Source organism: Anoplopoma fimbria, chromosome 19 (assembly GCF_027596085.1).
Source record: "Anoplopoma fimbria isolate UVic2021 breed Golden Eagle Sablefish chromosome 19, Afim_UVic_2022, whole genome shotgun sequence".
Classification (NCBI taxonomy): Eukaryota; Metazoa; Chordata; class Actinopteri; order Perciformes; family Anoplopomatidae; genus Anoplopoma; species Anoplopoma fimbria.
In genome coordinates this window covers 2018614-2043683 of record NC_072467.1, presented here as the reverse complement: position 1 = coordinate 2043683, position 25070 = coordinate 2018614, and the positions used below count along the sequence as shown (strand labels likewise).

Here is a 25070-nt window from a genome sequence, read left to right as displayed (position 1 = left end):
ACAAAGAGATGATATTGGTTCCCAAAATGGGATTTTCCCTATCATTCTGTCTGGATAAAGCTCATATTAACAAGTCATCAAAGGGCAGTTGTTTCCCATGAGGAAGAGTTGTAAGAGGTTCACATACTTAGTCAAATGCTTTGGTCTGTGTCTAATCTTTTATGCTTTGTAGCATTTCGTCTACAAACTAGGTTCAAGGTTACCGTGGGCTCAAAATGTAACACATGCATATAATATATGAGCTCTTATTGGAAACATGAGATGTAGTTGTATCTTTCTACGGAACATTTAGTGACCACAAACAATCATTGTGTACTTTTATACACACTCAAAATGGTGCTGAAGAGCCCCTGCTTTGGTTACTTAATATACACTGACTTAGTCATGTCTCTCCTGTTGCTGGGTAACAAGATACGTTTGAACCAGAGAGAGCAGAATGCTGAGCCGCATGACTCAAGAATAGTGCCTGGTTGCATTTCAGCTACTTTATTTGTATTGTTCTGGTAACATTAACATTCAGAATAGAAACAATAACTATACATAAAAATGATATACAGGTCAACAACAGAAATAAAGTATTCTGCTTCATGTTTAAGACTGCAGATATCAAAGAGTGCCACAGTGTATGAATAAACTTAGTGCCGTAACCTTGTAAAACAAATCACTTAATCTCCCAGCTGTCATCGGTATGAGGAGCACTCAGCACACCAGCAAAAAGGGCAAAGTAAGATGAATATGTGCCATAGCAATAAATAATTCATCATTCCACACTGTCTTGTGCTAATGTATGTCGCTGTCCCATTTTCAAAACCTACAAAAAGGGGCTTTGATGGTGCGTCCAAACAAAAATATGAATAACAAATAAGGCAATATATAAGGGAATTTGAAATGACAAAGGCTTTACAAAATATCACATGAGGGACTGTAGTAGTCATACAGTCCTGCATATGGCTGTCAGTGAAACTCATTCTTTGGCAAGGTAAGAGCCTGGGACCAATCCAGTGAAGCCATTTCTTTTCACTGTCCACCAGCCATCCTCACCCTGATCTAAGACATCCACAACGTCCCCAGCAGACACAGAGAGCTCATCATTCCCCTGAACAAGGACAGAAACATTCGGTCAACACAGTCATCTCTTGAAAATACCAACAATTAGAACATTTGAATGTGTCTCATGTAGAAGCTGACCTGTGCCGCATAGTCGTACATGACCTTGTGCTCCTCGCTGCTCATCCGCGATGCCTGACCTACAGGAATGGAAGCGTATACTCCGTCTGATGTCTCTGCTGAGGAGTTGACAGGATTTCAGACATAATCAGCACTGGTTCGTTTACTGTGTGAAGCCACTAGTAATTTGCAACTTCCCAAACTAGGGACTAAGATGATAGTATGACATGCCAGGTGATCTCAAGTATCCCTTCGTCAAATGTGTTCATTTTGACTCAAACCTGGATGTTATTTAAGACTGTTTAATATATAAAGGTGGATACCGTCGTTTCACACAAAACATGTGATCATGCAAGTGTCGGTGTGTGGGCTGTCTTCAAATAAATATACTTCACTCCTAGCATCATTTTGTTTATCCTATCTGTGTTCATAATGTTCCTCCCAAACAGAGAAAGGTGGATATGTGCATGTATTCATTTTTTCTAAATCTTAACTTCATTTTTTTGTTCTAATAAGCTGAGCTACTACACAATGTTTCCACATAAGCCCTCATAACTGCCGAAGATCCCCCTGGAGTACGATGACCCTAGTTGTGAATCACTGGTGTGAAGAATAATTATATGTAAAATATAGTTGCTCCACACCTTGTGTTGCAAGGCCCAATGTGGCTTTCACAGTCATTTCTGTCATCATTTTGGAAATTTCAGTGTTCCTGAATAACTTAAGTACTTTACCAGCAGGTTGTGCAAGAGCTTCATTGATGCTCAATTTAGAGCCACTGGCACAGTTCGTCTGCAGAAGATTTGAAAACCTACAGATTGGAGAAAAAAATTAAATAAGAAATACACAAAACATAATAAAATACATAATAATCACTGTCATCATCGTCCGTTTTACATTGTGTAAAAGCTTTACATTGTGTAAATCTCACCTTTTCATCACTCCTCCTACAAATCCAGCACTGCCATTGCTTGCATCTGCAGCATCCCTCTCATAGTAATTTTGATATTCAATTGGAGCTGTGGAAGAACCATTGAAATTCAGTAAATAAAAAAAACTAATGCTTTAGGGGCAATGACTTGTTACGCACAATCAATCACCTGCTTCCAAAGGAGTCAAACATTGTGTGTGTTTTAGCAGCAGCTAAGAGATAATATTAAAATTTTCACTTTGGAACATATTCAAATCCAAATCAGGAAAAAGAAACAGGGCGGGTGCCTACCTGGGGGGGTCGATCCGGTGCTTTTCATCTCCACAAAGTTGTTGTTGTCTGCGATGATGTCACACTTTTCCAGTGTTTTCCTCACATCCTCGTTACACTGAAAGATCAGTTTTCACAGAGAGAATTTTGAATAAACAGTATATTGTAAGGGCTTGCTGAAAGTATATCTGATACAGATGTGTGAGAACAGCTGCACACACCTCATCATCTTTAACACTCTGCATTGATAAATGGTTACAGTGCACCCACAAAGCATCCCTTAGTACGCTGAGGCGGTCCTCTTCCTGCTGCTGAAAGCTCTGCAAAACAATGTGATTAGAAAAAAATTGAAAAAAATCACTAAACAGTACTGTATGTACACTTCTGAAATATATTGATGCAATTGTCAACCTCTTGCACAACACAAGCATCCAGCATTGTTTCTAGTCTCTCTGTTATCTGTCAACTCAGGTCATTTGAGTGTTTTTTAATGCTTCATACTTTTAAATGTTTCATGTTATTTTCCTTTCCTGTTCTTTTTCATGGTTTCTTGTGTGTTTGTGTATTGTCCTGTGTTATAAACTACCATTGACAATTAACCTTTTAAAATAGGGATGAATAAGGTAGTCTAATGGTTGCCACACCTAAGAAGGCTTTGTGGCCCAGAAACAATTTTGAAGATTAGTGACTCACATTATAGACTGCTAAAAGGAAGTATCGTACATCCTCATTGACAAAACAGGCCTCGGGTATTGCCACTCTTGGTCTAAGTCTATACTTTTAGAGACGCGTTATGCCCTAATGTGTATGCCACACTTGATAAATCCAGTGAGAAGAGAAATACAGCTTCTATTGTCATACTTTACCTCACATGTGCTGATGTGTGTGGCCTCCCACTCTTGTCGGGTCTTGTCAAGATGTTCAATGTTTGACATGTACTGTTTCTCTAAAGAAAGTTCAAAAAGTTCAAAAATTCATTGTAACAAAAAAGTGAAATCAAGATTTTCTATAACGCTTTAATAACTTTGAGATTTATTTATAAACTGGATCAATCTCTTTTTCAGGGAACCTCAATAAGAGGGAAGCAAAAAAGTTTCTCAGAAACCATAGAGGCTTCCTAGATAAGATGACAAAATACAGCATCTCTCCGCTATTATCTGTCCTTACCAGCTTCCACTGCAGCTTCTCTGCACTGTTTAGATTTGTTGTTCATCTGAAAGAGTAGAAATAAACAAAGATTACACACTGACTTTATATCTGTAAACATGTAGTTTCCCAATAAAAATAAATAACGTTTATAGCTTAGGTGCTTGGAAATAATAAAAAGAAAATGATGTTCTAATTCAGAACAGGAACTCACTGCTTATAAATGACTATATTAACCTTGGTATAATTTCTGATCAAACCCTCTCCTTCCAATCAAGTCAATCATATCACAAAAAAAAGCCTTCTTTCATTAAAAACATTGCACTTCTACGTCTCTCCCTTTTCTCCTAAGCTGCTGAAACACTCATCCACGCCTTCACCACCTCTCGACTGGACTACTGCAACAGCATCCTGCGCGGCAAATCCATCAAAAATCATCAACAAACTACAATACATCCAAAACGCCGCTGCCCGTCTGCTCTCCTACTCCCGCACCATAGATCACATCACACCAGTCCTTCAAAATCCCACTGGCTCCCCATACTGCAAAGAATACAGTTCAAGTTTCTCTACAAAGCTATTCACAACCTGGCCCCTTAATACCTTTTTGACTTCCTGCTCCGACACACTCCCAACAGCAACCTCAGATCCACAGATATCCTCATATACCAATGACAGTTATCTTAGACAAAAAAAAAACCATTCAATTGTGAGTTGTCTTCTTTCAGTCAAACAATACAGCCGTGGTTTTTAAAGAAACCTGGTGGAGATCTGAACTCAACTGGGTACACCTTTCTAGTTGTTACTTCATTCGGATGTTTGACCATCACCGTGTAGAATATTGTATTAATCAAATGAATCTGCTGAAGGGAAAATAATCTCTGTGTTCACCGGAAATTTTCAGACATGTACGCACAAGCAGGATTTTGTGACATCACATCTAGTCTGGTAGACAACTGTGATCTGTAAGCTCAAAACCTCCAGTGTGCTTACTTTTTACACTGAGAACAGACTTTTAAGTGAACCAGAGACATCTTGTGTCTAGTAGTTGAATTATTGAAATGAACAATATTTGCATATTCATAGATTCTGGATTTTTCAAGAAAGGAGAAGTGGATGTAATGAAAAGTTGTGTTACTAGGAAATTGACAATTTTATGGAAAAACATATCAGACAGATTATTATACAAAGCAGAGTAGTTGTAATATCTTAAAAAATGTCTAGTGGGGATCTTTAAATATTCATTGGTTGAATTAATAAAAAACAGTACTTATCCTTTTATAAAGTCAAGCCTAGCTTTTCATTTATGCACTGGGCCGTTAATGATTTAAACTAGAGTGCAGATTTACCTTCTCGACCTGTTTGGGAGTGGCTGAGGGAGCATTGGCCATCTTCTCAGCAGTTTGCTCTGCCTCATCTGCATCCCTGCAGCGCTGCTCATAGGATTTTTTAGACTAGAGGGAAACAGAACAGAAACCATATGAAACTATTACACCCATGCTTTGTTCATCAGCACTTCGCTCTATGAGCCATCAACAGGAAAAGGGGGAGGGGGGGCAAGTTCAGTCAAGAGATACATGCCATGTATTTAAAAGAACATCAATGTGCAGCAAGTAAGATCTCACTTCCTTCTTCTGAGCGGAAAGATGTATAATTTCATGCTTCTTAATGTGTCTACAACATCATTGGGTTATCACTGGCATTGACCCATCTTGCAAAACCATCTTCCTCTTATATAAATCTTAAATGTAGACGGCAATACTTCTCTGCTGAAGTCTTTTCAGAATGCACTTTTCTTGCACATAAAGCAAGATGTAGCTGCACTACAAATGCCACTGAGATGATGCATGCTGTTTACCACTGCCACATTTATATAACAAGAAAACTGAAAACTCTGTAAAACTGTCATTTACAAGGCCCTCCACACATATGAGGTCTGATCATAGATCATCATGATAATATGAATTGACCTTACGTCTATTGTTTTCTTGTAGAGAGAGACTTTTGTCTTCTGGACCTTCTCCATAATGGCTTCAAACTAAGAAGGGAGGAACATAATGTTGTTTAAAAAAACATCATCGTCATCATAAAACCACAGTGAGAGGGGCATCTTATTTTAGATTTCCTCTCTGTGCAAATAAGTACCTTTTTTCTCTGTTCTTTCTGTCGCTCTCTGAACTGCTCCATTCTCTTAACCTCCTCCTTTAACAATGCAGAGAGCTGAATATGCAAGTTTCCTACTTTTTCAATTTCTGAAAAACACCAAAACATATAGGTAAAAACTCAGAGCTGACTGAGAAAGGTATGAAGTGCAAAATATAAAATAATGCATGAAATACATCCTGTGCTTACGTGTTTTCATTTCATCAAAAGATGTTCTCAAAGTGCTGTAAAAACAAAATGAATAATGAATAAAATGCATCTTTTCATGCATTAAATACTCCTTATGGTGCAGAACAAATGTATTGCTTAGAAAAGCAAACTTGACATATGATGAGGTCATCAACACCAACCTACACACACATACCTACCAGATATCATATAAACCCCCAGTCTTGCGTGCGATTGTGACCAGTTCTTTGCCATATTTCTCCTCTGCTGATGCCCTAAATAGACGATACCACAACAGAACTTAACCATATTAGACTGAGCTCACTTAAATTCTTCATTAGGTACAACGTAACAGAAATTTGTGAGCCCACCTCATTTTTAAGAGCTCCTCCATGTCTTTGCACGTCCGTCGACCATCATTAAGTCTCTGACAGATAATCTCATACCCAGTGTTACTGATAAAGTCCGCTCCCTGGAACCATAAACCATAATACTCATACTGTCAGTGATGAGGTAAAATGTGCACAGGGATATATCAGCTTTAATACAACATGATATATTTAGGAATAAAAGTCTCAATAAATGCTGTTTTACAAAATGTTTTGTGTCCATTGGAAATTAAATATTACCGCTTCTTTATTGCTCAGTATTTAAGAGACCCAAATGATCCCCAAATAGCCGATGATTTCAATTTTACTCAACAGAAAGTTTACCTTTGATGACTTTTTTTTACAAGTAGAGGTTTTACAGGTGTTACAAGAATTGAAACATGCTGTTGCTGAGGTTTGAATGGAAGGCAACCAAATGAGAGAACCCCCTCTCATGAAGAAGGATTCCTACTTTGCTGAATTTTAAATAAGGTGGAAGTACAAATACTGATGTGGAAATCTCTGATGTTCATTTATATTCTAGCTTGGTTATATTTGACATGAGAGTACTGATAGCAGGAAGATAATAAAGAAGAAAAGGGAAGCAAACAACTTCACAATGTGAACTGAAGCCACAGTAGAGTAACACTGACTGTTGTTTCTAACTGCTCAGTTCCTGATGCTTTGCTTAAAGCTATGATAAAGAGACTTGTATTAAGTTGCATAACCATTTTGAGTTCCGGTCTGTTAACAGGTGCTCTGTACAGTTCTGAAAAGGCGGTGTCGGGAGTCGAAAGGCACATAAGGGAGATGAGATTAGCCTGATTAAAAGTTAACCCTCAATAACTCTACAGAACAAACGGTAACTGCCATAGCGGCAAAAAAAGCATTACTGATAAAGAGCTGTTTAGTTTGTTTGACACACCTGATTTTAGGTAGAAACTATACACAACCCAGAGATAAAAAATAAAAAAAACAATTGTATTGCCTATCAGGACTGCATACATAAAAACATGTTAATGTTTTAATCAAAGCAACAATTCAGTACCTGTTCAGTGACTTTCAAAAAGAGAAAAAGGAAAGAAATCAAAGCAGATCAGAAGTCAGTGTTAAGCTAAGTGTAGTCAAAGACAGGCTTCAGATAACAAAATACATTTCTAGTGAATGTGGATACTATCCAGACAAAATGAATACATAGCATAAATACAGAGGAAGTGGTAAGGTACACAACAGAAATGACCTCAAAAAACTCCACTGAATACAATACTGACTTCACAGCTCAGTAATAAGATAAAACAACACAACATAGCAAAATATGGATTAGTAGATTGGATCAGCATCGCACTAACTCACCCAAAAGGCATCTTTAAATAGTAATGACATCTTGTCAGTGGTTAAAAATAGTCCCTCTTGGAGAATGCACTCAACTCAAGTCACTTTATAATGCCCAGCAGTGTAACAGGCTGTTGCTTGATGCAAGTGAAACGGATCATGACACATTCAGGAAACAGCCCTCTAACGGCAACACTCACTCACCTACTCATTTTATTTAAATGAGGAAGAGCTGCAACATGTCAGCGGTTACCACAAATGGAATAATATTCACGTGTCAGTTCACTTTTGGTACACATGAAAGTAAAATTGATGATACACTAATACAGATCAACAAACCTGTTGTACAAATGTTATCAAATTTCCTTCAAAAAGTGGTTACACTCATATTTATAGTTGGACTTCCCTGTTCTTCATGAGTCTGTGTATGTAGAGTGGACAAAATAACAGGAATGGCTCACAATATAATGCAATCCAATACAACAGCTGTGCAATATGTAGTACTTTGCGAAGCTTCTGATATCTGTTGTCATTTAAGAGTTGCGCATCTTGTATTATTGCTGTCAAGGTTCCCACCCGTTTCTAGACGTCATTTCTCAGGACTTTTCCAGGACATTTTCAGTGAAGATCTAGTTGCTTTGACCGTGCCATACACTAATATGTTCCTCTCTGTGAAAGTCTGTTCAAAAAATCTAAAGTATATGGCTATAACTTTTCAATGAAATCATCTTTTACATGCTTAGAAATTATAGAAATATAATAATGAAAACGACCACAATTACCAGCCAGCAGTGACTATTATTTACATTTAAAGTATAACGTAACTCACATTACTCGGAGTATCGGCAGTTTAAGTAGTAATCTGCAATTGCTATCATGTGACGTATCAGATGGGGGGGGGGGGTTCACAGCGTTTCCACAACATAACACCCTGCACACTCGCCCATAAGCTATCATTTAACCGTTGATATGATCTTGAACATAACTTAGCCCTTACAGATGGCGATGTTATCTGTTTTGGGGAGCTCTGATAGATAGACTAGTAGTTCATTCTCAGCTAAAGGTAAGTCCCTTTAGCATCCCTGTGCTGTATTGTTCCGGTGTTGTCTTATATCTTTTCATGTTATTTTGTCCATGTCATCCAATACTGCAAATGCTTGTTGACGGATAGGATCAACTGTGACGTAAACTCCATGACAAATGTCGAAGTACAAGAAAATAAACAACACTACATCTTCATGGAAACAAATGAGAAAACAAGAAAAATAAAGTATAGTTATAGTTCATCATGTGACGCATGCAGCTGTCTGCCGTAGTCTGTCACTTCACTGTTCATGAATGTTTCTTGATTTTTCAAGACTTCAGTTTCTGAGATCTGCCCGTCTCCATCGTGGTCCATTTCCTTGATGAGGTGAAGGGCCTGTTGATGACATGAGAGCAAAACGAGGAAAATAAATCAGTATTATGTTGCCATACTTTCACTGAGAGCAGTTATACATAATCCCACAAAGCAATATCAATCTATTAGGGCAACTAAATCTGGGCGAAAGTTGGAGCAGTTGAGTCTTACCTCTTCTCTTGCCGCTCCGTAGCTATTGGGGGCAACCCAGCGGAGCTGCTCGTCTCGATTCAACATGCCATCCTTATCTTGATCATAGAGGTCTTTGAACCGCACCATTTCTTCAATCTCCCACTGAGAAGGGGAATCCTCTGACAACAAAAATGAAGTGTTAACAATGGGACTTGGGATGGAAATTGGGCATAGCAGAATAAACTAACAACAAACAGATCCTTCTATGTTTTAAAATAATCTATGGTGTCTTACCCTCATCACGAACATCTCCAATAAATTCATTCAGATTGATGAGTCCATCTTTGTCGGTGTCATATTCATTTAATACATCTTCAATGGCAAAATCCTATTAGGAGCAAAGGGAAAATGATTACATTGTAAAATGAAATATGAAGGGCACTCTTATAATGTGTGGAAGATTGCATTATGATATCAGGTGTTGCAGGAGTCTGAGCTAAACTCCTCTTACAGCCATGTGATCCACTTCAGATGGGTGGGTGAAGGCAAGAAACTCTGTCACATTAAGCCCAGATGTGCCGTCCACATTAGCAAAGTCAAAGCGTCTCCTCTCCTTCAGGTGGAGCTAATAGGGATATATGCCAATGTTAAGTTATTACAGATAAATCAGGCTGTGGTTTTAATGGGATTCTTAACCGGACAATTAAAGTATACCTACGTGTCTGAGAGACTCTTGCTCTGGATCCTCCAGAACAGCGTCTTCATTAAAGTTAATGAGCTGGTCGTGAGCAACCGTGTTGTATTCCTCCCATGTTACCTCACCATCTTTGTCAGAGTCAAACTCAGGGAACCGCTCCTTTGCGTCATCCAGAGCATACTTTCTGTAGACGTGCTGAATCCATAGTGTGATCTCCTCTGTTGATTAAAACACAGCAGACTGAGTTTGACCCTTTATTATTTTTGAATGTCGAGAGGGAAATCAATTTACCTGCATTTAGCAGATTGTCAGCATTTGTATCAATCCGCTTGACAATTTCCATCATACTTTTCTTCTGTTCGACTGGGCTGAGTTTCTTTATCTCCTCTGTGTTCTAGAAGTGCATGAAATAAGTAGAGGGAAGAGTGAGCAATGTGATTAATAAAAAAACACAAATTGGGCTAAAGAGTTTAAGAAAAAGAGTAAAGATTTTTTTACAAACCTCATCTCCCAGCAGGATGTTCAAGTCATGCTCAGGGTTGTGCTGCTGGCCAATAAAATGATCTTCATGGAGATGTTTATTAGAGCTTTGTGCAAATCCAAACTGAAGGACCAGCATTACCAACAATGCAGAGGAAACCATCTGTTGAATAAAACAATTATTTAACAGTAACAACAAATTAGTGCGTGAATGGAAAACACCACAAAGTGCTATTCAGTAGTTTACAGGACAGTCTTCTAGTTGAAAACTAGGGTGGTGGCATCAGGACTGGAGATGCCAACAAGCTCAACAAGCTGGTGAGGAAAGCCAGCTCTGTGGTGGGTCTGGAGCTGGACAGTCTGGAGTCAGTGGGTGAGAGGAGGATGAAGGCCAAACTCGGAGCCATCCTGGACAATCCCTCTCACCCTCTCCATGAGGAACTGTGGCAGCTGGGCAGCTCTTTCAGCCATCGGCTGATTCTACCAAAGAGCAGGACGGAGCTTCAGACGCTCATTTGTGCCCACTGCCATCAGACTGTACAACAACAGCGGAGACCACAGTCTGTCATCATGCTGACCAGCCGCCCCTGTGGATATACTGTACATTTTTATTCCTGTTCTATCTTTATTTTGTTGTATAGTATGTGTATTTATTGTCTGTGTCTGTGTAGTTGTATAGTATGTGTATTTATTGTCTGTGTAGTTGTATAGTATGTGTATTTATTGTCTGTGTAGTTGTATAGTATGTGTATTTATTGTCTGTGTAGTTGTATAGTATGTGTATTTATTGTCTGTGTAGTTGTATAGTATGTGTATTTATTGTCTGTGTAGTTGTATAGTATGTGTATTTATTGTCTGTGTAGTTGTATAGTATGTGTATTTATTGTCTGTGTAGTTGTATAGTATGTGTATTTATTGTCTGTGTAGTTGTATAGTATGTGTATTTATTATCTGTGTAGTTGTATATGTGTATTTATTGTATGTGTATTTATTGTCTGTGTAGTTGTATAGTATGTGTATTTATTGTCTGTGTAGTTGTATAGTATGTGTATTTATTGTCTGTGTAGTTGTATAGTATGTGTATTTATTGTCTGTGTAGTTGTATAGTATGTGTATTTATTGTCTGTGTAGTTGTATAGTATGTGTATTTATTGTCTGTGTCTGTGTAGTTGAGCTGCTGCAACACTTGAATTTCCCCATGGGGATCAATAAAGGAATATAATAAACTCAAACGACCATCCAAGGCCAAACAGAGTCGCAGTGAAACTGTGCGACCTTGTGGTCAGCTGGTGGAAGTTCATAATAAACTTTATGTACGTGATGTCCTGCATCATAATGAAAACAATGGATGCTGGATGAAACCTTCTGAATCTATCAGGAACAAGTACGTTTAATAGTTATTGTCTACAGTTGTTTTCATAAACTCCTGCTTGTATTTTATGTGTTTGATAAAATGAAACAGATGTAATGGAGGACAAAATGAACAGCATTAAACAAAGAAATGGAAACAGTTAAAGACAACGCAATCAAATGCATCATTAAGAAGTAACTGCGACACATGATGTAAATAGAGGACGCTGTTATGATCGTCAAAGAACTTACATTTGATTTTAAAAAGTCTTCTGCACAAGTTGTTGACGCGAATGTTATTCACCACAGAGAACACGTGTACTTCCGGCCACGCATTTCAAAGTAAACGTTTTGTAACTCTGGTGGATGTCAAAGGTTTTTTTTTTTTGGTAGTTTATTAGGATTAATTTAATTAATTCATTTTTTCAAGACTAATGCAAAGATAAATCCAAATGTACTTACTAGTTTATATTTTTTAGAATAAATGTGTTGGTTTTTAGGTAACGATGTATTTTAAGTGTGAAACCACATGTTACAGTTGTCCAACCAAAAATAGCCAAGTTTGCTCAGAAAAGATTTATGAACAGTACAGAACAGGCTACTCTGCTGGGAGTGAAAGATCCAGAATAATCAGCCTCTTGGTATAAGCTGTGTGTTTTGTAACCAGACTGCCAGAAGTCAGAACATTTAGACGTAGGATTACAAAGGCAAATCATACCTTCTTATAGTAGACTGTTGGGTACACTGTGTACTTTTGTCTTTTTGTTTTTGCATTTTTAAAATTGAGTTAAGGATGTTATTGCTCACAGGGTGTTAAGCAGATTTGGTCTCTGCATTAATGCATGAGCCGTTTGACCAAACTGTTCTGTGACAGAACGTGTCTCAGTGGGATGGGGATGCAGAGAGTTGTTGATGAATAATCAGCTTGGTGAAGATATTAGAGCAGCAGCAGCTTTGTGCAGAGAAAAGGGGCAATAGTCTAAAAATGAATGAGAAAATAGTTTAAATAACTCTCAGTATTTCACCTCTCAGTAAGAATTTGTGTTAACTTCAGGGTGTATGCGGTTGACCAATGTAATTCTCTCCAACTAGATGATAGCAGGCCGAAGTGTTTCACAATACATGTTTAAGGAGTTATCTGAATGATGTTGTTAACAGTTTGTGTACAGACAGGTAAAGCCAAAAACAAAATGCTGAGACTGAGAGTTTGTCTCTGAATAAATATGAATGTTGTTAGTCACTTTAGGATGTTGGATTTATAGATTTATAGATTTCGCAGCCATACATTTAACATGGAATATAAGCATACATATGAACACATTTATACATATACACATTTGGAGGCAGGCCTGATTTCATAGGGTTTGAAATCTGCTTTTAGTGGTGGTCATAGGTCAGGCACACTTTATATGCTCTGATAATTTGTACAATATGGTTAAAGTTAATCCATTCAGTGAATTATATACAGTTAGATCAGAATCAGCTGTATTGTAAGGCATATAAGGAAATGGAACCTAGTTTCCAGTGCCTCTTAGTGTACTAAACTATAATATAACTATAATTATTCTGTCTGTATTTATAAGATTTTTTTTAAGTTATTGTGGATTTTTTTATTTTTCTTACTTACTTACTTATTTAAAATACTTGTTTGTTTTTTCTACTATGTACCTTGTTTGCACTATATCTATGCTGCTGTAATCCTGTACATTTCCCCGCTGCTGGACTAATAAAGGATTATTTTATCTCATTTTATCTTAAACACACAATAGCAAAAACAATGTACTGGAGTATAGACACCCAGCTAAACAGAAATCAATCAAACATAAGATATGTGCAGTTAAGTAGGTGAATCAATAGACACACATACAGAGATAAACAAACAACATAGTTTGAACAGAGAAAGGTCCACTCCCAGAGGCTTTTATTTTGAAGGTAGGTTCACTGCTTGACAAACGTGAGCGATCAACCGAACGTCCCGCCCGATCTTCAGTCTTCACGGTTGCCATGGTAGGCAGTCTGAAGCCCCGCCCTCTGACCTAAACTATACTGTACGTGATTGGCTAGCGCGTACGTGTGTCGAAATTACAGCGATTTGATTGGCTAACACCATTGCCGGTCAACGTGTGAACTTAAAAGACTTCCTGCTTTTGTTAGGTTGTCCTCTCTGTCATGTTTTTATCTGACATGTTTTTCCATCAACTCTGACAACAAGACAACCGTGTCCGTAAGACTGTTACTTCTCACTTTAAGCGTTAAGCATTGATCATAGCATCGATGTCCAAAGACAGCCGCCATGATGGACGACGACGCGGGGCTGGGCAGCACCGCCTGGGCCCGAGAGTCGGCCAAGGTGTGGACGGGAGGGAGAGGTCCGGTAGCAACAGCTCTGGCTCCTCGCATGGAGGAGGCAAAAGCAAGAACGCATCCATATCCGCTTTAAAGGTACGTGATGACATCTTAGCTGGCTGCTAACAGCCGAATATATATATATATATATATAGTTAGCAGGCAGCTTAACTCAGTGCAATGCTCCCCTAGCTAGCTAGCTAAGTGACTGGATCATTGAGGATGGTTTCAGCAGGAAGGGGACATTTGTGTGATGTTGTCAGCCCATGTGGTAAGGTACTGAAGTGTCACGCATTTTTATTTATTTATTTTTTTACTAAATGATGATAAATGGCCCTGTGATCATGCATCATGGGATTTTTAGCATTTTTTACATGATGTTTGGATTCTCAAATGGTTTATTCCTACATTGTAGTTTAATATTGAAGACATCCAAACTATGAAGGAACACATGTGGAATTATGTGGTAAACAAACCAGAATATGTTTTATATTTTAGATTCTTCAAAGTAGTTGAATGAGAAGTTGTGTCCAAACTTCTGACTGGTACTGTACACAAGTACATATTTGAGATACTTCTTCTTAATTAGTTTTAAGTATTTCCACAAAAATCTGCTTTTAAGAGGGAAATATTTATCTTTTTTCTTTTTAAATACAGTACCAGTCAAAAGTTTGGACACACCTTCTCATTCAATGGTTTTTTTTATTGGAATACACTCTCTTGTGGTACTGAGTATTGCTATTTGACATTGAATAGAAGGATCAGGGATTTGTTAGTCAGTTTTTATAACAATTAGTCCTTTTTATAGATCTTTAACATTTGGTTAAACTTATTTAGCATTTTTTTGTGTTACTATGAGGCACAGATAGGTGTATTTTTCCTTACTACAAACATTTTACGTGTGTTTTGTGGCATTTATGTCTATTTTTAGATTTGCATCATGTGTTTATATGCACTCTGTTACACACCTTCTCATTCAATGGTTTTTCTTTATTTTTTTCTACATTGTAGTTTAATATTGAAGACATCCAAACTATGAAGGAACACATGTGGAATTATGTGGTAAACAAACAAATGCTCAACAAACCAGAATATGTTTTATATTTTAGATTCTTCAAAGTAGTTGAATGAGAAGTTGTGTCCAAACTTCTGACTGGTACTGTACACAAGTACATATTTGAGATACTTCTTCTTAATTAGTTTTAAGTATTTCCACAAAAATCTGCTTTTAAGAATACAGTACCAGTCAAAAGTTTGGACACACCTTCTCATTCAAAAAAATGTCTACATTGTAGATTAATATTGAATACATCCAAACTATGAAATAACACATAAGGAATTATATGTTAAACAAACAAATGCTCAACAAACCAGAATATGTTTTATATTTTAGATTCTTCAAAGTAGTTGAATGAGAAGGTGTGTCCAAACTTTTGACTGGTACTGTATTGTCTTATGGTCGGTATAACAGAAATGGGTTAGTAGGGCAACACAGGAGTATTCTGTCTGTATCTTATGGTCTTGCTTCTCCTGCTTTCCCCGTTTAGCTCAACTTTTTCTTGCACACTTTGTAAGTTTGTATCATTTGTAGGCAGTCAAACCATGTGTGTTTTGTCCCCAAGTAGCCTATGAGTCATCGGATGCCGAGTCCAATCAGATCCAGAGCATCACCCTGTGAGGCTAATGCACGGCCAGGCTTGCGTTATAACACACAGTCTCTGAGCCTGCAGCCATACTCTCATCACAGGCAAAGCAGGATGGATGGGGGGGAGGCAGAGCAGCAGGCTTGCTGTGTGCACATGACTGCGCAGTGTTGTGGCAGAAGGAGAGTGAGAGATGAGAAACGGAGAGAGAGAGAGTGAGAGAGAGTGAGGGCTCTGATGCAGAGCAGAGAAAGCAGAGGAGAGAAGCTGTAAATATTGGAAGCTACATGCAGTCGAGAGCAGAAGAGAGTGGCAAGCAGACAGGCAGCAGAGAGTTGGGCCTCAGAAATTGCTGCTAACTCAGAGCACTGAGGGCTCAGGCTAGATTACAGACAAAGTGAGAGGCAGGACCGGCGGACTGCTGAACACTTGTGTCTCTCAATCGCCACTGGGATAGGAGTTGACACAGCTGGGCAAGTTGCTATAGCAGTGTGGACTACACAGTAGGAGTCTATTTTTGTTCCTGCCGTCAGATGACGATGTCACCTTGCACAAGTGACAGGGCTGGTGTGGGGGAACAGGTTGCCTGAAGTGGGCTTGCAAAAGTATGTCAGGGGTGGATAAGGACGAGGAACCTGCTTACAGACTGTACTTCTATTCTGTATGTATCCTCTAATCTTTTGATTTTAATCTGTGTTTCTCCTTTTGAGCGAGCTCTCACCCACTGTCTTGCTACTTGCAACTGTTAGTAGACCTTCCCTACCCAAAGAGAAACCTTACACTTGCCCCTTACTCAGCACAGTCATGAAACTAGGCACTCTCTCTGGTGCATGGGGAAGGATTTGCCTGGCCAGAGAATAACACAGAAGTAATGCTCCACAATGTATCTTGTTTTCTACAGTGTAGCGCAGGACACAGCTTGTTTACAGCTGGTTAAGTGGATAAAGAGAATGTTGCTGTAAGCCTTTTTTTGCCTCAGGCTGCTGCACATAGTTCTCCAGCCATCAGTTGTAAGTAGGTAAAGTTTTCCCACAACATTCATCTGTCATCAAGTGACTGCCAAACCCAGTAACCGCAGAGTAAATATTTACAGATTGTACATGGGAGATGGTGCATTGATGCTGACCTACGTCACTACTTCTTGCTCATTGTAGGCTGGCCAGTGTTCTATGATGTTCTTTTATCTCTTTGTAGTCCATTTCTACTTGGCCAAATAAAGCCCAGGCCACTCGACATGTAAAGAATTTTGCTCACCAAAAGTAGGTCAGCTGGGTATCTCCCCTAGGGACATTAAATAGCATCAGACCAATATACATATGCGGTTTCTGCATGTGTAACGCCTAATGAGCCATGTTCACATTTACTGGCATTGAATGATAGTCTGCAACGATTGGAACGTAAAATAAATCAAGACCATATTATCATTTTCATCGTCAAATCCTAAACATAAACTGTATCCCTCCATTTTTCAATTGCGAGTGTGTTGCAAGAGGAATAATTTGGCTGTAGCTTTCTTGTGTGAATAGTGTTGGTAGTGAGAGACAGAAAGGAAAAGAGAGAACAGTTTGTTCCATGACTCATTTGCTATTAAGAAGAGAGCTGGCTCTCGATTTTTGTGTTGGTTTTTAGGTAACGATGTATTTTAAGTGTGAAACCACATCTTACAGTTGTCCAACCAAAAATAGCCAAGTTTGCTCAGAAAAGATTTATGAACAGTACAGAACAGGCTACTCTGCTGGGAGTGAAAGATCCAGAATAATCAGCCTCTTGGTATAAGCTGTGTAGTTTTGTAACCAGATTGCCAGAAGTCAGAACATTTAGACGTAGGATTACAAAGGCAAATCATACCTTCTTATAGTAGACTGTTGGGTACACTGTGTACTTTTGTCTTTTTGTTTTTGCATTTTTAAAATTGAGTTAAGGATGTTATTGCTCACAGGGTGTTAAGCAGATTTGGTCTCTGCATTAATGCATGAGCCGTTTGACCAAACTGTTCTGTGACAGAACGTGTCTCAGTGGGATGGGGATGCAGAGAGTTGTTGATGCCATGTTTCATCACAGGACATCTGAATGTCCCAAAGTTAAAGGATGTGATGAATGACTTCACGCAGCATTTGTTTTGGTTCCCAGTGTTTGCCTCACCCGAGGTTACAGTCATGTTTACTGATGCATACCCAATGTGTAGGTCAACCATGATGCATGCTGGGCACACAGCGGGATTAGAGCTCCTGCCTCTAGCTGTTTCTTGTCACAGTCATAAACATAATGTGTGCAATATTCTGGCTACAAACCCCTGCTCACAACCACCCACCAGGGTTACGACAAACAGTTGAAACATCATATTGGAATACACTGTCTTGTGGTACTGAGTATTGCTATTTGACATTGAATAGAAGGATCAGGGATTTGTTAGTCAGTTTTTATAACAATTAGTCCTTTTTATAGATCTTTAACATTTGGTTAAACTTATTTAGCATTTTTTTGTGTTACTATGAGGCACAGATAGGTGTATTTTTCCTTCTACTACAAACATTTTACGTGTGTTTTGTGGCATTTATGTCTATTTTTAGATTTGCATCATGTGTTTATATGCACTCTGTTACACACAGTTTGATGTCAGTTATGTATTGAACTTATAATTCTTTGAATAAATGCAGATTACAATTGACTTGCTTGTTTATAAACATATTTTTGCATATTTAGGGCTATAATAACACACAATGCTGTTGTCGACATTACTTAAAGCACTGTACAAAATGAGTGTGCATGGTGTATTAAAATGGAGGTAACCATCGCATGACTACCCGTGCTTCAGACTGTGTTACTGGTTAACTCACCAGTAAAACTGTTTGGTTTAAAGAATAAGGCTGTTGATCAGTCCCAATGTCCCTACCCTGTCTGCGGCACTCCTATTGAAGATGGAAATCTTTGAAACATACAAAAAAAGGCTAAGTAATTTACTCATACAACTTGGCACTGTTGTTTTAGCAAATGTTATTAGATCAGGCATTAGTGCAAGCCTGTTTGTTGCGGACTACTTTCAGCGGCGGTATGCCACTGAATACTTGCTGCCGAAAGTATGTGGGATTGCCTCCAAATGCTCCAGAGGCCATGTTCCCCATTATGAAAGAACTTGTCACCAAGTGCAACTCTGTGGCTTGTTGATGTTTATTTGATGTAGCTCTATGGCACAGAGGAAGAAGATACAGTATAGAAGGCTTTCCTTAATGGCTATAACCAGGCAATAACCTACATGTTTGTAAGATTTGTTGATTTATTGATAATCACCTGACTTATCTTTTAAACTGACTGTAAACCAAGGAGGAATGATTGTGAATGTCAGGGCACCTTGTGTTTGTCATGCATTGCATCATGTTTCTCAGAACTGCCTGATGGAAAATATCTTGATATCATATTGAGGTCAAGCCAGTAATCGCACATCTTTATTAAAATTTCAATATCACCTTTATTTCCCAACCCTCTGGTCTCTCCTATTCATCCATTCCCCCCCCCCCCCCCCCCAATCAGGCTGTAACTGTCCACAACTGACTATATTAATGATAATGGCAAAAGGGAATTACACTAAGATGCAAAAAGAAAGACATAATCATACATACTCCAACACATAATAATCCACACATTGCATTCCTACATAAAAGAAAGCATTATGATTCATTTTAAATGTGTTATCCCAGTCGTCACAGTAGTGAAATAAGCTATAAATGTGGTTTACTTTTTACTGAACTCAATGAATCTCACATCTTTTCCCTATTCTGTCTATTATCACAATTCATGACTCATGTTGTACTGCTCTACTCTTTCTTTCTCTTGGATAAAGTGAAACTTTAAGGGGTTTTGAATCTGTTTCTTGTGCAGGCATCTTTTCAGCGCTCCAACAGCCATGACAAGGTGAGGAAGATCGTTGCTGAAGAAGGCCGTGCTGCTCGGAACCTTATTGCCTGGAGTGTACCTCTGGAGAACAAAGAGGAGGAAGGTTGGTAGCTGCATGTAAAGCAGACTTTCTATACATGCTAATATGCTTATTATTCTGCTGTGTTGCAGGTTTCACACTTTTGCCATATTAACATCACAAGTAAATGGAGTTTGACGTTTGTATTGTGTAGGTCCTCCATGTACGGAGGTAACTGTTACAGTTAATGTTTGCTTTCGGTGATTTGATTTCCCATATCTTTGGGACAGTGGAAAGTAAGATAAGATAAACGAAGGAATGTTAAGATTATCTGAAGTGGGTTAAAGCTTACACTCATACCTCGTCCTTTGTTATGTTGAAGAAGATATTTTTGGTGGCACAGTTCACTGCTTTACTGTGGTTTACTGTGTTTGGTCGGTATAATATTATATAATATAGGCTTTGAATTGTTTACAAGGTTTTTTGAAATCCTGAAATGTCTAATAAAAATAACTGCTAAGATGGAAGCTTTCAACTTTTATGTTCAACAATATTGTTTCCTGTATAGCATGGTATTGCCACATCTAATAATCAAAGAAGCTTATTTTAGACCAACCTACTCAGAAACCTTCACCACAGCCTCTCACTTTCTCACTTTTTGGTCCCGGTCTCCCACTTCTATGTTGTTCAATGCTTATTTTCTGCTCTTGAGTTCATGCCATGGATGACAGAAATCTTACAGTTTAAAGGGATTGTTCAGATTTTATTAGGGTTTTTACAGGGAAACTCTGGCTATTGTAAGTAACATCAAATGTAAATAAAAATTATATTATCAATTTGTCATAAATCTAAGGTTGTAAGAGATGATTTCAAGTTACAGCCATAGACTGCACGTCTTTTAAATGAGAGAGAGGAACATATTAATGTACGCCATGATCCCTGCTGCCATTGCAGCTAGATCATCACTAAAAATGGCCTGGAAAAGTCCTGGAAAATGATGGGAACCCTTATTTTAGCCACCTAAAAGAAAGGCCCAACCAAAAATATGTGTTCAGTTTAAATGAACGCCATATTTAGAATATTTTTTACCGCCTTACCTCATCATCTAATCTGCATTTGAATGTGACCTTCATCAAGAATATTTGAGATTCTTTATTTAATCAGTCACTATTCACAATATACGACTTATTTTTCTCCTTCCCATAGCAAAGTCCAAAAGCAACTCCAGTGGCAGTTCAAGGGCCCAGAGGATCAACGCTGGTCATCAGAGGAATAAGAAACAGGTTGGTGTGTCATCTTCTTCCACTAGAGGGCACCATTCACCAAGCTAAGTTATCAATGTCTTTTGCCGTACACTGCAAGTGTCATGAAACTTCCTGTTTTTGCTTTTGTAAGAAGTCAGTCTTAGAAAAGCTGAGTTCACAAAGAAAAGGAGAAAAGGGTGACCAATCCTAGTCTGCAATTGTATTGTTTGACGTGCCTAAATATTCAACAATAAATGATCTTGAGTCATATCTTTTAATTTTATTTTTAGTCATTAGGTGTTCCAGTATTAGGTTGCGAAATTTGTAAAAAGATATGCGCTAGATTGCAACAGGCTACAAGGATGACGTTATTAGCTGGGACGTCATATATTTACGTGACAGCAAAATGTTGCCAACCACAATTTGTCACTCACTTGGCTAGTAAAATGCTATTTAAGCTAATGAATTTTCTTTTATTTAGTCCCCTATATATTGGTGCTTAATGCATTGAGCCAATATGGCCACAAGGGGGTTCAAATCTCCCTATTTACCTCATGCTATACATGCATTGTTGGTAATAAAGGCATATAAAAGCTGAACCTGATGTCCCAGCCAGCAGGAAAAATGTACTGTGGTTGCTTTATAGAAACAACTAAGGACTTGCATGACATGATAACCATAATGTTTGTTCCATGTTTTGTCTCCCCAGAATGCTGGAGTCGAAAATAAAGGCACAGCCGGTGTCTTGTTGGAAAAGGGGCCAGAGAAGAGCCCCACCAAAGCCAGACAGCCCCGCAAGGTGGACCTGCGAGCTCGCTACTGGGCTTTCCTCTTCGACAACCTGCGTCGAGCTGTGGACGAGATTTACGTCACATGTGAATCTGATCAGAGTGTCGTAGAATGCAAGGTTGGTCTGCTTTGAGGAGAGAAAAAAAACAAAAAAACAATGGCCCTGGTAGAAATGTACATTCTAGTGTCGGGTTCAGTGGGATCATGATCCGAAATGACCAAACAGACTGTTTGTGGAGCCTGAAAGGTTTAAGATGTATGTACACTAGAGGGGGACTTTGAGATCATAACACAATATCTCCCTCACAGCTCACATTCCTCTTGATTTCTGCTTTATGTCAGAGTGGCTGTCTGAAGGCTCGCTGCTGAAAGAATTATCACAGGACTCTCTCTTGGGCCTGACTGCCTGGACTGAATATTGATGACGGACTGTAAACAATATTGTATGTGCACTGTGTTTGTCATGAGGCATTAGCTGAAATCGGGCTTGGCCATTCCGGCTCCTTAATGGTCAACATGTTGCACATCTAATCAACAACACTATTCTCTGTTTTGTAGATCGGTGTGTTTGTTTTGGTGGAGTGACACTGAGATGTTGCTCCAGGGCGTATTGGTATGATACTGATGGTCCCGTGTTTTATTGATTCTTCTGCCATGCTGCATAATGCTGAGCACGGTTCTGGTGACGTTCTGCGGTCAGTACCGTAGCCCAGTTCCCTGTGGTGTTGTTGGCTTGCTGTCAGTGCCACAGTGCATTTCCCTGTGGTGTGATCAGGATGTTGCCAGTTGGCCTGTGTCAGACATCTGGCTGGTTGGTGTTTTTTTCCCCCCTCATACCACTGTATCTCTCTACACCTTAATGCTGTCTAATGGCCATGGAGCTTGGTGATGTTCATAATCCCCTATCCCACCCAGCTTGGGCTTAATGGACACTGATAGATGATGGAGTCATCTGGAGGGGAAGCAGAGTGCTCTGATAGCCCCCGGCCACAAACCTCCAGTGTAGCTGTGGGCAATCTGCATCGTGTGCTCTCACACAAATTGCTAACAATTTTCCACCCACGAACTTATGGACATAAACATAACAATTGTCAGGAAGGGATGCCTAATACTCGATTAAGGCTATGATATGCTACTGTAATGCTTTGTGGTAATCTGCATGAGAGCCTCAGTGCTGATGTAATATGTTTTCACACTCGGAATAATACGTTCCGCCAGCAGAATGATTCATATATGCTTAATAATAATGCCCACACCTCTTTAACCCGCAGCCCCCAGGCCTAATTAGTTCCTATCAACTGTTCCTTTATCCCGTCTCTGATTTATTAGACTTATCACCCAGACCAGGCAAGAGAGGTACTTGGTGTTCCTGTTCACTTGGATGCAAATTAATGAATTGAATTCATTTTAATTTATATGATTTTTTTTTTTAAAGTGAACCAAAATGGGTTATTCTGGTCTTGAATGATTTGACTTAAAAAACTAAACAAAATCAGAACTGTGAATTATTGACTAGAGGTCAGTCACTCTAACCTAGGCTGTACCTGTTCATTCTTGTTTCTATGTATGGACCGCAAGCTTTTACTGCCCATCCTATTTTATGGCAATGCCTCTGGAAGGTTAAACATTTTGTCATCCCTCGTGAAATGTTATGTGAGGGTTGTATTTAGGTAAGTGTGCCTGTTAACATGCTGAAAGCCACTTTACGGTGCCTTCACTCATTGTTGGTTTATCTGTCAGAGGAGCAGCAAACCTCTCTCCATCTCAGCCTTCATTACCAAATGAACACCACGCCATAGCGGTGGTCTTTGCCTGTTAACCAGCTCTAATCAGCAGACCTGCTGCTGGACACATCTTTCACTGGCCTGACTTGTCTATTAACTAAAAGCACTGTGAAGCTTTACTCTCAATTACCACTCCCTTCACGCTCCCCATCAATCAGTTGTGTTCGTTTCATTAGAGCTCTGGGAAAAAGCTCCACACGGCCCACCACCTCTGGATAATCAACACTGAATCAGTTCAAGTGCAGATAAAAGGAATTTGGGTTCTCAGTTGTTCAAACCTTTCAATCAAGCGTTTGTCTTTTTTTTTCTTTTTCTTTTTTCTACTTGATTTGAACACACATAAGACTTCATAAAATCCAGATAATGAAAAAAATAAGAAATGTCAAGAAGCCTCAGACTCTTATAACAAACCTCCCCTCAACATAAGGAGAAAACAAACTATCATAATTCATACAACAATATATAAATTAGTTTTTAAGTTTTTAAACTGATTTGCACAATCAGCAAGCATTTCGTGTGCCAGTTATTGGTTTTAGTTGGAAAAAAATATATATATGCTTTTTGTTTTATCAAACTGATGAAATGGTAAATATCACAAGCCCTTAGTAGAAAACATTAACAAAGACGGAGAGCATCATTTTATGCTTACATTATGATTTAATTGTTTTGGAAAACACGGTTACATGAGGTCGAGTTTTGAGTGTTTGAGTGCTGCATTTCATAAGCACTGAAATGATAGTTTCTTGGTATTTGTTAGGTTTATGAAACAACATTTATTGCTTGTGGACATTAATCTTGTCCAACAAATGTTCTTGAGTAAAATCTGATTCATGTGTGTCAACCTACCTTTCACTGCTGCATTGGACCTTTTCTTTATGTTTTTGTTTTAAATCTCTGTCATTCTCCATCCGGTTGTGTCTGCTGTCTTCAGGAGGTGTTGATGATGTTGGACAACTACGTACGGGATTTCAAAGCTCTCATAGACTGGATCCAGCTTCAGGAGAAGTTGGAGAAAACAGATGCCCAGAACAGGTGATCTTCACTTTCTTTTTCTCACTCCCTTCCTTTATCTCTCACTCTCATTCAACCCCCCGTTTTCAATTGCTCCCTGAGGTGAAACGGGAAGTGCCGGTGTCTGGTCCCTGGCTTTGAGTCACAAACAGAACGGATCAATAGCCTTGGCTTTAATTCCAAGAGATCCATGAGTTTATTGGCTTCTATTTAACACAGTGACCACTGCAACCGTAAATTGACTAAGAAATGAAATTCCCAGTGCTGCTTCCCAATTTGTTCATTTAAAGCGTACTGTTAATCAATAAGACAACCTGAAACTTTTACACGCTCCATTTATTGCGAAAATTGCTGCAAGTAAATCAGCCATTTAACTGATTTGCCAAAGTGTGAGCCAAGTCTATGCGTGTTTGGCAACTAGGAATTTTAATTAGTGTTAGTTATGTAATGTGTAATGCCGCTTTCACTTCAGGCCCACGTCTTTAGCCTGGGAGGTGCGCAAGATGTCTCCAGGACGTCATGTGATGCCAAGCCCCTCATCGGACAGAATGGTTCCCTCTCCAAGTGCACGTCGCGCCATCAACTTTGGGTAAGCTCTCATGCTGTATTTCTAGTGGTGTGCTGCACCAAACCCCATTAGGCATTTGATCCGTTGAAAGATCAACATTTTATTTGATTTAAAAATTGTATCATAAGGCATCCTGTTATTAACCAATCAATATTTTTAAATGATGCCTGTT

General features: G+C 38.8%; 3 protein-coding genes across 4 annotated transcripts in view; 1 reads left to right on the top strand and 2 right to left on the bottom strand.

Moving 5' to 3' along the window:
- Positions 1-208: 208 nt before the first annotated feature.
- Positions 209-7658, bottom strand: pstpip1a (proline-serine-threonine phosphatase interacting protein 1a). 2 transcript variants are annotated; one of them, XM_054620184.1, is made up of 15 exons: positions 7567-7658; positions 6217-6317; positions 6046-6120; positions 5867-5901; positions 5660-5766; positions 5490-5552; positions 4864-4968; positions 3536-3581; positions 3235-3314; positions 2590-2688; positions 2390-2486; positions 2099-2186; positions 1902-1978; positions 1189-1283; positions 209-1096 (listed from the first exon to the last, which is right to left on the bottom strand). In XM_054620184.1, exons 1-15 carry the CDS (start codon positions 7594-7596, stop codon positions 965-967), a joined length of 1230 nt encoding a protein of 409 aa, XP_054476159.1. In that variant the 5' UTR covers positions 7597-7658; the 3' UTR covers positions 209-964. The 2 variants fall into 2 exon arrangements, with proteins under 2 accessions (XP_054476159.1, XP_054476157.1); XM_054620182.1 differs by having other exon boundaries at positions 212-1096; positions 1189-1286.
- Positions 7659-8821: 1163 nt separating this feature from the next.
- Positions 8822-11922, bottom strand: rcn2 (reticulocalbin 2). The gene is made up of 8 exons (XM_054620185.1): positions 11856-11922; positions 10276-10416; positions 10065-10167; positions 9795-9991; positions 9588-9701; positions 9371-9464; positions 9116-9255; positions 8822-8965 (listed from the first exon to the last, which is right to left on the bottom strand). Exons 2-8 carry the CDS (start codon positions 10414-10416, stop codon positions 8822-8824), a joined length of 933 nt encoding a protein of 310 aa, XP_054476160.1. The 5' UTR covers positions 11856-11922.
- Positions 11923-13703: 1781 nt separating this feature from the next.
- scaper (S-phase cyclin A-associated protein in the ER) overlaps positions 13704-25070 on the top strand; it is a 58299-nt gene continuing 46932 nt past the window's right edge. Inside the window, exons 1-6 of the mRNA XM_054620197.1 lie at positions 13704-14045; positions 19469-19586; positions 20709-20785; positions 21456-21653; positions 24251-24351; positions 24803-24919. Coding sequence (XP_054476172.1) covers positions 13878-14045; positions 19469-19586; positions 20709-20785; positions 21456-21653; positions 24251-24351; positions 24803-24919 — 779 coding nt within the window. The 5' untranslated portion in view covers positions 13704-13877. The remainder of the gene's footprint in view (positions 14046-19468; positions 19587-20708; positions 20786-21455; positions 21654-24250; positions 24352-24802; positions 24920-25070) is intronic.